At 39.4% G+C, this 15877-nt stretch overlaps 1 protein-coding gene across 3 annotated transcripts in view; it reads left to right on the top strand.

Annotated features, from left to right (window-relative positions):
* gse1 (Gse1 coiled-coil protein) overlaps positions 1–15877 on the top strand; it is a 167920-nt gene that overhangs the window by 106056 nt on the left and 45987 nt on the right. The window contains exon 1 of one of the 3 annotated variants that reach the window (XM_011491857.3): positions 95–720. The exons of the other annotated variants lie outside the window; for them this stretch is intronic. Coding sequence (XP_011490159.1) covers positions 684–720 — 37 coding nt within the window. The 5' untranslated portion in view covers positions 95–683. Of the gene's footprint in view, positions 1–94; positions 721–15877 lie in introns of those variants that run through there. 3 annotated transcript variants of the gene reach the window in all.

Below are 15877 nucleotides of genomic sequence, written 5' to 3'. Positions count from 1 at the left end.
TTTCGGCCACGAAAGCGAGAGAAGAAAAATGGGAGGGTGAGAAAATCAGAGAGGAGGAAGAGGGGAAGAGAGATAGCAGCAGAGGTAGCAGAAGAAGCAGAGCCGCTTCTCCTCTGATCATCTTTCTTGGACAGAGGGATAAAAGACAGTTCCAGGGATCAGTCACTGCTCTCGTCCATCGTCGGGATTTACCCACTCTGGGTTTTTACTCCCTCTTTCTTTCTTTTACCTCTTCTTGGGACCGGGCTTGCTTGCTTTTACATCTTCCTCAGGCTGTCCCGATTGTCTGGGTGTGTGCGTGTGTGAAAAACCTACAGAAAGCTTGCCTACTGCTGCCACTTAGAAGCGGACTGTGAGTGTGTGACCTTTTGCCCAGGGGATCTGGGGCAACAGCAAGGGGGTCAAGAGTGGGGGCGTGCTCAGGGGTTGACCCTTGCACTGCGCAGTCTGTGCATGTCTGTGTAACTGTCTGAGGGTTTGTGTGCATGTGTGTGTCTTGGCCGGCTGGGCGGCCCCAGCCTCATGCTTGGTTAGCGAGGACCAGAGAGCAGAAATGACAGGCTGAATCCCAGGAGCGGCACCACACAGACTCGCGTTTCTGGGCGGTTGCGAGGGCACGGCCCCTCTGTCCAGGTCAGCCAGGATTGCTGTTGCTCCTGTTTAATGACACTGAAAGTGTAACAATGTTTGGACTAAAAGCACCACTTTACTACCTGCCAGGTAAGATGCTGCTTATGTGATGTCAAATTGTGCATGCCTGTGTTTTTATACCTAAAGAACTATAGTTTGCAAAAGTATGGTGGTAGATGTATAAGCAACTGAGACAAGCTTTCAGTTGCATTTAAGAAGACACAATTTTTTGTTCTAATGGTTCCTGAGGTTACAACCTAATAATCAATGCTGCTAACGCTTTGTGACAGCAACTCTCCCTCTGCTTCTCTAACCTTTCACCCTCTTATCACCACAGACGTCATCAGGTTTAGATGGATGCTTAGAGATGTCCTGTTTTAGCACAACCTCCCAATCTGTAGGAAAGAAAGTGGCAAATGTTTGTTTGTTGCATGAGTGATTTGTTTATCTGAAGAAGAGCGTGTGCTGTGGCTGCCGCTGGTTGGTGCTTCAGTACATTTTATGACTGACCTGCAGCAGGTTGTGGAGAGGACTATCGATATGACAGAAAAGAGGAAAAAAATTAATGCAGATTTAAATTTTACAGTTTAAAATCTAAAGTCATTACAAATTCCATTTAACTCAACTCTTGCTCTATATGTTTATATTAATTTACTGTATTCAAGAATATTTATTGCTGTCAGGCTTTTTTATTTTTGGGTTTTTGTGTCCTTAATGAGGTCATGGCCATTGCCTGTAGATACCTTTTTTTAACTAGATGGTCCAAAAGACTCCTCTGTTTTCAGTTACATAAACAGTCAACTGGTTTTGTGGCAGACATTATCAAGAGTTTTACCACATTAGTATCTGATTTAAGTGGAAAATCAGTGACACTTAAATGTTTTTTCTAAGTTTCAAGCAATTGCAGCTTTTTGAACACGTTTTTTCTCCACCTGTGTCTTTCCTCAGCATGCTCTCTGTGTCGTGCTAGCCCACCTCTGTTTTTCATAGGGAGCATTTTGAAATGGATATTTGCTGGTAAAGGCTGTTGAGAGCCTGCTGTGTGAGAAATAAAGACTGAAAGAGACACACAGAGGTGCTTGTGTCAGGGGTTGCAGAGAGGCACAAAGGACTCAATGCAGCAATTTTCTACATGTGTCAAAGCCTCTGACCGGTGTGCTCTTGAGACTCAAGGTATGGCATGCCTAAATTAAACAGAGCAACAGGAATTAGCTGGAATGATGAGAAGACGCTGGAAGGTAGGTTGAGACAAAAGGTCTTCTCCTTCCCAGTTTGTCGCCTTGGAACTTCTCCCATCTCCTTCTTCATCCTCGTTATTCCCTTTTCCTTTCCACCCTGACCCACTCTTGGTTACTCTCTGAGTGTGTGGATGTGTGTGTGTGTGTGCTCTACTGACTGCTCCCTGTGATCCTTAAACCTCCGACACCCACCTAGCCTGCAGCAGAGAAACCACACAGATTAGAGACACAGAGAGAGGGGTTTCTTTGTGACAGAGGCCAAAGCTAGTAAGGTCAGAGTGTGTGTGTGTGTGTGTGCCCAGCACTGTGGGTTGCTTCTTCTCTTCCCCCTTCTTTCATTCAGTCACTGAATGAGCCCCGCCTGCCTTCCCATCTTAACCACCGTTGCCTTGACGACCATGTCAGACACATGCTAGTTCTCCATGATTATTTGACAACAAAAAAAAGGTTGGGTTAAATAAAGAAGAATGGGTTGGGGGTAGTTTTGATGAGAAGGAAAGCAGACAAAGTGGAGAAAGACCTGCATTAGCAGAGAATAACAGCATTTGGTGTGAAGATGAAGGTGGAGAGCAGAAGCACTTGAACTTAGGTTGCATTTACATCTCAGCTGAGGTAAGCAGAGCAGGGAGCAAGCACATCAAAATGGACGATGGGTCAGGGTCACTCTCTCAGTACGCCTCCTTCTCACCTTTGACTTCTCTTTTTTTTCATTTATAGCTTACATTCCTTCTTTATTTTAACAAAGCTAAGATAATTTTTATTTGTTTTCTAGATGTAGCTGAAATATTAGGAGCTTTGCTCACTAGGTATATTACTTGAAGTCCCACTCCAATCACCTTTTGATCTATTTTAGAAGTGTTCCCAGTGGTCTTTTAATTATGATTATGTGGCAAAATCAATAACCTGTGTTGTTTTCTAGGACATAGTTCAGTGGGAATTTAGAAATTCGCCTTTGAGTTGTGGACAGGGCTGTTGGTGCGGAGTGAACCCATACCCCCCTTCCCGTCATCCATCTGTTTATGGTAGCTTACAGCCCCTCACACCCCCAATCTAACATAAGTATTGCAGCAAAAATGGCGAGCAATATTGGAGATCTCCAGCTGTACAGTTTTGAGCCAGGTGCCAGCTTGGACGAGGAAAACAAAGACATACATGGTTTTATTCGTCTGCAAGCTGATGCATCCAAATGGGGATGAGAAGGGAGCTTGTGGCTTGCCCTTGCAGGTTCAATGTTACTGCTACTGGCTTTTTCCATTTCTGACTGTTGAAATTCTTGACCAGTCTAATTTCCTACATTTTAAGTGATGCTCTTTTTGAATGACTTCTCAGGTCCAATTAAAAGTATTTAAGACCAAGCACGCAAATAAACGGTGAATAAAGATCTACTGCAACAAAGTGTACAGCTGTTTCATCAAAGCTGCTCTTGTTGACATTGATAATTGTATGAGTATAGTGTATTTGTTCTGTCATTCACTTCATTTAAAGGTTTCCGTAATCTTGTACAAATCTTGCGAACAAGAGAAACGATATTGGAGAAGAAAATTGCCAAGTTTGCAACAAGATAATGTTGCAAAAAATAAATAAAACAGCTGAGATATTTACCTATTTGGTATGATGACAGTAAATTTACAGTTGAGTAAATAAAGAAAAGTATTGTCCTCTTCAATTCATCTTGTTTATGAAAAATGTAAATAAATATCAAACCGATAACTATATTTTTAGGAAATCTAGTTGAATGCATTGGCGTTTTCTCATCATGTCTCCTTGGTTCACTTTAAAAATCAATCTCTGGAAAAACTGACAAGGTGGACAAAACGCCCTTTTCCCCTCTCAGACAAATTCAGACCAGGTTAATCAATATGTGTGTAAGGCATCCCCAGTGTTAATCCCAGATCAGAGTGTGGACTAATTGCTCATGATTATCAAGTGCTCATTTGAGGGAGAAAAGCTGGAATGTGTGTTCGGGCAATTTTGTTGTAAATACAAAAATCTTATGTGTATTTGGAGAACAGCTCCATGACTCTCACTGTTAAATGTAAAATAGGAATATACACTATGTAAGAAGATTATCTCTGCAGCAGTGAAATCATTATATCCAATTAACTACAACATCCTTCCTCTTCTCTGCTCCTGACTAACATCTACTCAAATTAAATTCTTTCAAATCATGTTTTTGCATCTTACGCTTTGTGTACAGCGTCCATCGATGTGTCACCCATCTCTCTGCATCTTTTTCCTCTTCCCTCTATGCTTTTATCCCTCACTTTACTATATCATTGCATCCATTTATCTATTTTATCCCCCTTCTGCTTCATAGTCCTGCCGTCCCTCCATCCCTCCCGCTCCATATGCTCTGACAGCTCTGTCATTAGATGGCAGTAGCAGCAGTAAAGCAGTCACAATGATAGACTACCAGCTCTCTCTTCCTTTCTCTCCACCACTCATTCTTCCCTGCTCTGCCCTTGCTATAAAAGCTATGACCCAGCCACAGTGTGGCATCTGCTCCACCCAAGTCCACTGGAAGCCCCGCCCCCATAGTGTCTGTAAAGGTCGCTGGTGCCACATCTCAACAGCTGCCCTGCTTGCCTCCTATAAACTGCTGGTCTGTTAAGTTTTGACCCTCCACACCTGTGGCCTCTGCATTGTAAATCACTTCCTGCGTCTGTGCAGGTCCAAAAACACACATTAATATTTAGAACCTAATGCAAAACATAAACAACTTGGCACAGGGTTTCACATAACCATAATTCAAAACTGCTACAAAATAGAGGTAATCTATGTGTCCCACAGTCTCTCGTCTTATGTAAAAGCTTTACCCATCGTCTGACATGAGAGTATTTGCGATGATGGGATTAGCTTCTATGGAAAACCATGTTCAAAAAATAGGAGCAACCAGATCCCTTTCCTTAGGAAAACTTGATGTAATTAAATACGTTTTTCCCACAGAAAAGACAGTTACAACCATGCACAGGCGGCATATGTGAATTATGAATAAAATTGTGTGAAATAGTAGTCAGTATTCCAAAATCATTTTTATTTTATCTTATTGTGGAATGAAGCCAGTTTTGTTGCAAAAGCTAGAAAATATTTAAATACTGGGATAGGAATGGCTGGATGTTCTGTGGCATTAAATACTTTCGCCTGAGCACAAGCTGATTAGCCTCATATAAAAACAACAACAAAAAACAAGATGTTTTATGTCTGTAATCTTGTCTTGTCAGCTTAACCCCAAGGCAGAGCAGTTTGTCCACTCCATTGCTTTGTATATTGAATTGTTTGCTCTGCTCCTCTGCGGCTCCGGGCAGCACACACATAAAAATGCTAGAGTGGACTGGTAAATATTTTCTTTACAGGTTGTCTATATACTGGGGCATTATTTGGCAGCTCTTGTGTATCATATTTGCAATTCTCATCAAACATTGCGCTGCAGTGGGGAAAACTCACTTTTGCTTTTCGATTTGGAGTCTTTTTGAGGCTTTATGACCCCCCGTGTGAAGAAGAGGAGCAAAGAGTACGTGAACCCACATGTCCCAGCTTTTTGTGTGTGCATATTATGCTTGTGCGCATGTTGTCACCTCTATCCTGAAGTATCAATTCAGCACCAGAGACAGCTAAGCTCTAATCGTCTTCATGTTCCTTTGTTTCTTCTAATTAAATTATACTAAAGAGAATTCTAATTAAACCCTCTGTACATCTGATGGTGTCATGTTTGTGCTCATGCACACAAAAGCCCTCACACATAGATGCCAGATGTGTATTTAAATGCTCAGAGATGTGCTGCAGATCAACATCAGAAAGCATCAGCTTCAACTGGTTTCTAAGCATCTTTTGACCGCCAGCAGCACAACACTGACCTGAGAATGAACAGGGGGAAAACATGGAGGTTTTGCTGCTTGTGGGATTGATTTGGTGTGATTTTGTGAAGCAAATAATTAGTAAAAAAGAGTAATAAACTTAGTTTTTAAATACATTTTTGAAACAAAACCTAATGAATATGGGGAAATACAGCTATGAAGAGACATAAATTGTTTTTGTTTTTTTAAAGGTGGGAGCGTTTTATTGATTTTTGTCTGCAGCACTGATGCGAGTCCTTGAACAGGGTCTCTGTGGGAACATTGACGCAGCACTATAACAACAAGCTACACAAAGCTCTGACTCCTGCAGATTAGAGTTGTGTTCAATGGGCTTCAAACCTCCGGACCAGACCACCGCTCCAGACTGGCTGGGGCCATAGTCCCACACACATGCATTTATTTGTTTATTTATTCATTTCACATAATCAATGAGATAACCGTCAAGGATATGGATTTTTCTATAGAATGACTGTACGGTACATGCTGCACATACATCTCTGTTAGGCAGAAAGGGTAATTTTTCAAAGCATATTTTCTGACAGCATGAGTTTAAAGCTTTCTTTGTCCAAATAATTTTGCCCATAATTTACATTAAAATTAAATTTATTTTAAATTCATGATAATAGTTGGAATAGTTTGTTTTACGTTTTAGATTACTTCGAAAGGTAGAGAAAAACTTAGCAAAAACATATAAAATACAGATAAATTACTGTTATATTAACTTGCTTTAAGGGTTGAAACTCTATAACTCAGCCTATTTGGTGCATACACATATTGCAGGTATTTGACACAAAAGATATAAGTGTAATATTGAAATAAAAACCTTTTTTTTGGCAAAATTATCATACATATCTTTGTGAAATAACAATCTCTTTATGTTGCCCAACTCAAAAATGTCATTTATTTTTTTTCATAATTCTGGACCAGACAGAAATATTTACTTAATATTAGGAACCTGACACAGTAGATTGTCTCCCTTACACGAATGTTTGTTGGTTGCGGTGTTCTACATGTAAACTGAGATTAGAATAGCTGAAAATATTGGTAAATGACCCTGTTCTGCAGGGCAGCAGGCTTATTTTGTTCATGTCCAGACCAGGGGCCTGTTTCAGAAAGGAGGTTAAGTGTAAACTCTGAGTGCGTTAACCCTGAAATCAGGGAAACCCTGGGTTTACGTTTCAGAATGGGAGGTTTGTTAAACCAGAGAAAGCAGAGTAAGTCAAACCCGTTTCTGAAAGAGAGGTAACTTATACTCGGAGTCAGTGTCCATGGTTACTTACGCTGTGAACCTAACCTGGTCGGGAGCAGGTTTTATTCTCTAAACTCAAGGTTTCTGCCGGTCCCCTCCCCTTTTTAAAGACGAAGCGGTATTTTTCGCTTTTACCTTCATTGCCCAAATTTCCGTCACACAGAGACGGTCTAAGTGACAAGAATGGCTTGTCCTTTTTTGGAGGACCCAATAGACGAGGAGGCTGCATTAATTCGTAGAGAATTACATTTACCTCGTGCGAGGATTTTGAGACCTAGACTCGATTTTTTGTCATTTCTCCATACGTTTTTGTTTGAGCGTTACCGTTTTTCGTTGCAGTCAATTACATATATACAATGAAAACAACATTAGATATGTATTGCTATGTAGATGTTTCATATGTCAAATATTGTCAACAAAGCCTACATCCATGACATGCTCAAATTTGACCTGATTGAATTATGTTTTTATACTTCATTTTTAGCTGCTGCCATGTTCTTTTAATTCCTGCAGGATTGCATCTACATCAAAATGAAATCAGGGACATTGAATTAGATTAATGTAACAATTACTTTTAGGAAACACAATTTGCTAGTACTGCTTACTTTCTTAATCCCATATAAACTTATACCACTTGATCAATACAAGGGTAGACATAAGCTCACTTTTAAAAACACAATTGCATGTATTAATATTAAACTGACCAAGGTTTGCAAAAGGGAAGGTTAACAAAGAAGTCCTCTAAACATTACCGACGTTAAATGCATTTTTCCCCAGATTGGTTCTGTACACTATGCAGCATTTCATGCAATTACACCAGGAATAACACTTCAAAAGTACACCTAAATATCGCCATTTTTTTATTTCACACCTTACGCTATTTAAAAAGTTATAACAGCCAATATTTTATAACAATTATTTAAATGCAAACTTGAACGCTAACTGTCTCTGTTTTGCAGATGCAGCGGTGTTGCTTGTCTTCCGGAATATGTGCTCATATTCACTGTAACTCTGCAGCAGCACGTCAAGTTCATCTGGCGAAAAATACGCAGACCTCTTTTTTTTTCACAGTTGCCATGGTGACTCGTAATATCTGCGCTCCATTGATAATGGCTTCTTATAGTTGCGGTGCGCACACTTACCTCCGAATCAGTCCACTCAGAGTTGATTGACCTAACTCCGATCATCTTCTCTGAAACAGAAAACTCAGAGTAGTTAATCTCTCGATTGACCAACTCAGAGTTCAAGTTTAACCTCAGAGTTGGTTGAACCTCCTTTCTGAAACAGGCCCCAGGCTTAGAAGTTGTTTCACCACACCTGTTTTAAAAAACAGTCACTGTGTCTTGAATGGACAAATACATTAAAAATGCAAATACATTAGAGCAAATAGTCAATTTTTAACTGCTCTTCATGGTCAGAGGTGACAAAAGCACACTAGATGAATAAATAAGATTAGAATTGAAATAAAGAGCTAATCTTCACTAGCTTCTGGGTCTATCTAAGATTGTCCTAAAAACAGACAATTGCAACTTCCAGACTTTAATGGAAAACAGGTTTCTTTGATGCTGAAGGTTTTCAGAAAATAAGCAGATTTGTTAGTGATGTGTTTTTGGTGTGGTTGGTAAGTCTAAGCCAATATTAGACATAGGGATGTCAAAAATAAAAAACAAGAAATTAAATTTTAAAAAAGCAAATAATTTAAGAAGACACTGCTTTTTTTAAAGTCACCTGGTCTCATCCATGTTCCTTTTTACACTTTTATAGACTTTCACCAGCTTATGTATTTATTGGCAGTGTGTGCAGCCTGCCTTTTAGATGATTATATGTTACCCGCCTTCTGTTTATGTGCAGCTTTTTTGTTCTGGTTTTGTATGATAATCATCCATTTGGGGTGTCAACAATTCCTCTCATCTCACTCAGTCAGTCCTCTGAAGCCAGAGGGGGAGGCAAGAAGGAGGCTCCAGTGTTTATGGATGAGGTTGCACATGCCTGTGTCACCATGTGAGCGTTTGAAGGGTTGAGAACGGACAGCCGATGACCTCATTGTGTTAGCAGGAGGTGCAATTTGGCACAGTCAGTGGTGTAATGAATGAATAAGCTATCTCTTCCACTTGATTCACTTGGGTTTGAGTTCCATGCTTGTTCTGGTTTGTATTGTTTTCCGCACGCAGGAATTGGAAATGAGTTATAGAAGACAGATGAAGGAGTTGACTCCAGGCAAGGTCGCTATTCCTCTTTCTCACTCTTGATGGTTGATAACAGTCAGATGGCTTCCTCAGAACCAGGAGTAGTGACTAGAGAGCACAGGATTGCTGCTTCATCTTGAGCCTTTCAACAGCTGCAAACAAATAGCACAGCAGTGAAAGTAAAACGTACATTCCTCACAATATGTTAGTCTTTGAAGAAGGCATTTGTGCTCTAAAAATGCAATTTGCCATTTTTAACTATCAATAAAAAGATGGATGGAAAGAACTTATTTTATCATCCCACATCCAGCCCTAACAGTCCTGTTTTTCATCTTTGTTTGATTGGAGCCTCAGGGTATGCTTGTAGTTTTTTTCCTCTTTTGAGCAAACTGAATGAATTGGAAAAAAAAATCCTGAAAGTTCAGCTGAGGTTACAGTTTGAACTGGAAAGTAAACCTTCTTTCCCCATCTCACACACTACTGTAGCCGGGTAGACATTCAACATACCTCAAGCTGTTTGTTCAGGAAGGGGTTTCCCTAAAAACCCAAGCACAAAACCAGCTGAAAGCTGATGCATTGATCTGACATCCAGTCACCCCCCACTCCAGAGGTGATTGATGTGGCCTGGCGCCTTGCTCTAGGTTAGCCTGCTCCAGTCTCTCAACATCTTGTCAAAGAAGGTCTGAGAAAAGAGGAGTGTGGAGAAGAGTAAATGAGAGTTGCAGAAAACCAGCACAACGTGTAAAAAAAGGGGCAAATGCAGGTGAGAATTATGCACACCAAAGGGTAAAACAAGGGAATGTGGGCAGACTGCCAAAAGGGCTTCACCTGTTTGTGAAAAAGGAAAACTGGCACACATGATTGGGTTAGAGGTGTGAGTGTGCATGCTTTTGAGAGAGAAGGAGAGGGAGTAGAAGTACGAGGAGTGGATGTGAGGGAGAGAGAACAGATTTGGGGAGGATCCGGCCAGCTGAATCCTGCTGAGGAGCAGCAACAGTAAGCTGGCACTGCGGAGGCGGGCATATGGAGGGCAAGTTGGCACTTTGGCTGCCACCGGAGCGTGCACCTGCCGGCAGGGGGAGATCCTGCCAAGATGAATAGAGGGTGCAATGAAGAAGGAAAGAGATGGGCTGTGTTCGTAGCAACAGAGTGCAGTTTTGGGCTGCTGCAGATGGTTTGTGTGTGAAATTTTATATGCATTATACTGCATACACTAAATATTACACACACACACAAATATATGCACCTGTTGTCTGCATGATTGAGGACAGATGTTGCTTTCTTTTGTGTTGACACGGCCAATCTCACTTCAGTGTATTGTGTCATTACATACAGCTTTGGAAACAGTATGAGATCTCTCATCTGCTGTCATTCTCAACATTGAGGAGTGGGTGCATTTGGTCCAGTGCAAAAACAGCAAAACAGTTTTTACTTATCTTCTGCTTTCTTTTTAGATGTTTCAGCTTGTCCAAAGTTTTGCCTAGTTTTTGTTTTTTTTTGTTTTTTTTGTCAGTGTTATTTGTGTTCACATTTTTATTTTTCGTCTTGCATAAATTAAAATGCAAGACTTTACAGGTTAGAAAAAAAATATTTTAATGCATCCCCTTTAGCTGTTCCCAAGCTTTAATGAAATGCTTTATAGGTATTCAAACAATGGTAAACTGAATCTTGGTACAGAACTGTTTAGTGATTGGTGTTTTTTGTTGGCTCAACGTTGACACAGATGCAGAAGCCACAAGACGGTGATTTCGTTAAGCCGCTGTCAAGGGAAGTTTTTAACAGCCCAGTGGAGCTCATACAAGAACATACAGCACAAGCAGAAGCAAGCATTTACTATTTCTTATAGAGTTGTCCACATGTCAAACCCTACTTTGCATTTTGTTGTTAAAAAACAGAAAAAACATAAAACTTTTTTTTTAATTATATATATACAAACATACACATGCATATATTTGTCTGTTTGGATAAAGGGTGGTATGGTCATTTTTAAAAGTGAAAACATGGGAAAACAATATTAAAAGTGTTACCACTAGATTTAGCCCCAGTGAAAATTGGTGTTTTGAACATGTTAAAACTGGGTTTTTGAGTATTTCTTTTTTTTTTATTGGTGAGAATCAGGGGCAGACGAAAAACATGCAGTTTGAAAAGCTTGTCTTTGGGATGTAGAAACTACAATCAGCAGGCTATCATCTCCCTGCTCTGCATCCATTTGTAGATGACTAGACCCATGTACAGTATGTCCGAGCTGACATCTGGCTCCAATCATGCTCACCATTTTTGTTGCTCCGCTAATGTTGGTTTGGGGGTGTAAAGAGCTGTAAGCTAGCAAGAGATTGTAAGCAAAGGGATGATTGGAAATGGGTGTGAGCTTACTGTGCACCAACAGTTCTGCCCACAACATTGTCCTAAAAAAACACAGTGTTTTTGATTTTGGCTAAAAATAATAAAATCACGATTAAAAGATGACTGGAAATGATTTTAGAAGATATCAAAAGATGATTGAAATGGGACTTTACATCATTGCTGGTCAGCCCGGCTACCGTATGTTTGTTAAAATTGTTTTTAAAAACAAATATTTTAAATAGACATTCAACCAAGAGGTCAGTCTCTTTGACTCATGGGGCCTAAGAACAGGAGGCAAGTGTGATATCCATGAATGCTTATATTACTGTGTTGTGATGTTGCAAGCAGTCTTTTATCAGTGGTGTAACTTTTTTTGTCTTTTATTAACTTGTAAATGTACTGCAAGGCACTAAGAGATATTCCAGCTTTTTTTTCTGAACTCAGATTTCAGTTTTTACATTCCAGCTTTAGCACTTCCAGTCCATTCTGATTCTACACGGCATCAATTGTGTTAAGTGATCCCAAACTTGTAAGAGAATTCCCTGTTATTGTGCATTTTTCATACAGAAGGTTGTGGGTTTAGCTCAAATGCTCAAATGCTGCTGCCTCTTGGCCAGGACGCTCTTGCAACAGAGATTTTTAATCTCAATGAGTTTTGTCCTGGTTAAATAAAGGTGATAGAAATGTTGTCATGACACCGTTTAGATTTCAGTGACATTTTGCTTTCTATGAAAAGTAAGGCTTTTGGACTTAGATCGCTGTTGTCAAATGCAAAGCCCAGATGTTTTCTCCTTGGCATACGGTATGCTTGATACAATTTGATGATCAATAATAATCCTTTACAAACATTTTTTGGGAAGGTAAAATGTGCTACACAACAAAAAAATGACCACAAATCCTTGACATGTGATTTGACTCTTGTTTAGCCATGGATGCCAATTCAAGTGTCTGGGTTGCCATGTTCCTTCTGATCAGCCTCCTCAGAGAGCAGGGCAGAAGTAGATGAAGGGTTTTACACGCTGGCAACCAAACTGAGGCTTGGAGGTGTTATCTTTGCCCCTCACTGTGTTGGAGTGTGAATGGGATGCAGCGAGAGGAAAGGGAGAGAGGAGCTGTGGGAGGGACTGCGACACAAAACACTTCTCTTTTATTTTTTTAAAGAGGATGACTAACAGATGGTCTTGTTATCATTAAAACTAAAACGAATACAGAGAAAATTGTTTATCGCAGTTTTTCCTTCCCCAGGTGAGATGTTGTGCGTTCACTTTCATTAGCTAGTTAAACATGTATAGAACGTTTCATGCATGCATTGAGAACTTTGCCCTGCTGGCTCAAAGTATGCACCATCTGGGTGCAGGGAGTGCGTTGGGATATTTGTGAAATGTGTTCTTGGCTTAAAGACCATGTTTCCAGTGTTCACAGTCATAGCTTATGTTGTTTTGGAATGGTCTCTGTTACCAAACACTTAATGTGTCAGTCACAAGTCAACCAGTTGTGCAAAGACAATGGATCCATTAAAGGAACTTAAAGTGACTCCAGTTGGCTATTTGTAAATATTTACATTTTAAGGGATGATCTGTCGCAGGGCAATTGATAGGCATTTTTGGCTTTAGACTACAGAAGGAAGTACTTCACTAATAACTGCATGACTGCACAACCTGTAAAATTTGACAAGTTGTGCTAATGCAGTAAAATAACAGTAAAACAACTGAATAATTGAGAGTTTGGAGTGTTTCAAAGTATCATTTAATAATCACTTATGGCTACTTGGAACCATATCTGAGGTTACACCAAAGAAAACAAAGAAAAAGGGTTCAATTTTCCAAATATTTTACTAAAAAAGTGTCTGCCGAGGTAAAAGAGAAGTAAAGGAATCTGTTCTAACAAGGAGGAGGAGACGGCATGTTCATCCACAGATGAAGGCCTAATCCTTTCATTCTATCCTCCTCCATCCCTCCTTCCTCCTGCTTGCTTAGCAGTGAGATGAGAGCTTCTGCTTTGTAACAACTGCTTCTTCATGTTTGTGTGTATCAAGGATCCAGACTAGTCCATAGCTTATCCCTCTGAGTGTGTGTGTTCTGCAGGGGATAGAAACGTCTTAGCCTTCTTTATCGTCTTACAGTAGACTTCTCACTATTGCTGTCTGAGCTCCTGAGGAGGAAAAAAGTGATGGGAGAGTAAGTGAGAAAGCATTCCAACTTTAAATCATCATCATTTTTACTTACATTTGTGCTTTTTTTCATTTTTTTTTTTTTACTTTTTTTTGTAAAGGTGAAGGCAGAGTTTACAGTGACAGGAAATGAGGATTTCTGTTGCAACATGGTCCTTGTATCTCTGTAAAGCACAACAGAGAACTGACACCACTGTCTGAATGATTGTCCTCTTTATCAGTCATGTTCAATACCACAAAGACTTCAAATGGGATTTCTGTATTCAATAAAATGATGAGAGGTAGATTAACAGATGACAAGAGGAAGTAATAAGACAAAAAAATGGTTAACACTGGAGTCTCGCCTTTTTAAATACATGAAAATACTCAGTAAGAGAAAGTCTTATTCAAAACTCCACATAAAAACAGAATGTTCCATGCAGATGTTATAAGTGGTGCCATTTATAAAAACTTAAATAGCATTTATTGATCTTGCTCTTTGGTCTTAGTAGGAATTTGGTCCAATAATTACATCCAGAATAGCTGCAACATGCACACTTAAACTCCATAATTAAAAATAGCCCAAGTTAGGTTATTTATAACTCAACTTTGAGGGGGAATAAACAAACAAACATAAATTTGATTAAAATATAACCATAAAACAAAAAAATAGCTCTGCTCCAAAAATTAACCCAAAAATATATCCCAACAAAAATAACCCAATAATTGCAGTTGAAAAAATAACCCAAGTTTTATTTAATAGCAGCTTAATTTCCGATCATTTTGGTGACTAACTTTTCAATATGTTTTATGATGAATACTCACAGGTGTTGCCTATTTTACAAAGTCACACATTATCTCCTATTTTTTATGGAAGTTCAATAGATTCAAAGGGATATTGCATGTGATAATGCATTTAAACGTAAAAATGTTTCCAATGTTTTAAATTAGAGTGTAGAAACTTGAAAACCAGCAGACAACACTTGCAGTTTACCAGAGCTAGACAAATCAAATAAAACTGTTTCCTTTTTCTTTATACAAATAAAGTGATGAACTTACCTCAGTTTGTCTAAGAGATGACTCATCTAGTTTTATCACATTTTTCTACCTCTCTGTAGACCAGTGTAGATGGCTTTTGCTGTACTAACCTCTTAAATGTGCTTTTATTTTTAAAATGGGAGTATAATGCACTCAAAGATAACACAAAATCACAACTAATTCTGCAATTGGAAGACTGGAAGAGTATTGTCCCACTTTATTTTCTCAAACATTTTGCTTTTTACTTTTCATTACAGGTCATGCCAATGCAGTTTTTATATGGTATATATTCACTGCAGCCCATGGTTTCTTCTCATCTTCACTGTTGTTTCGCACATAGAAAGATTATCAGTTCAATCTTCCGCTTAACTTCATGCAAACTGTGTTCTACCAGTGGACCTGCTTTGGCAATTACACCTTTTCCTGAAGCTGCATTTCCGAAAAGTCAAAAACAGCTGCGTCTTTGCCCGCGTCACAGAGCTTGATCGGATTTTAATATCTAGACAGCATCAAACAGCGGATTATCTCCAAAACTCTTCTTTTCCTGCCTCGGTTTTACTTTGTTAACTGTGAGCAAAAACCATTGCCACACAGGCTGTCCTCACTGCTAAATAGAAACTTCCTGTCTCTTCTGCTAACGAATCTGTGGTTAAAGACATGCATTTCTGTAGGTTCTAATCTCTTAAACTAGTGTGGTAGGTTGTGGGTCTTGTTAGAGTCCTTGATGTGTGCAGAAGAGTGGTGATGAGCTTAATGCACTCTGTCTGTGTCCTGGACGTGACCACCACATTAATGTAGTAAGCTACTAGTACAAAGCCCTGTCTGCTGTATTCTGATCACGTTGCAATTTCTCTTGCGCTGTGTCTTGTTTTGTCATTTTGACAACAGCTACACTACACTAAGTATTGTGGAGTTGGAATCCTGTTTAGGGGGAGAATGCACTGTCTTTATGGTTATAATTTTCATGATTTTTTTTTTATTTGATCATAACTTAAATTCATAAATTCTAAAATCTTTAGACATTTTCAACACCTTATTATTTTATTGTGACCCCTTACTCTATCACTTACATTAATATGTTAGATTGTATGGATACAGAAAGCTGCTTTAAAGCTAGTGTTCCTGCAGGTTTAGATATAGATGAGGTGACTATCATTTAAGAGGGAATGGTGGGTGTAAGCAAACGGATT

The sequence above is a fragment of the Oryzias latipes genome, chromosome 3 (assembly GCF_002234675.1).
Source record: "Oryzias latipes chromosome 3, ASM223467v1".
NCBI lineage: Eukaryota > Metazoa > Chordata > Actinopteri > Beloniformes > Adrianichthyidae > Oryzias > Oryzias latipes.
This window is presented reverse-complemented; position numbering and strand designations above follow the sequence as displayed.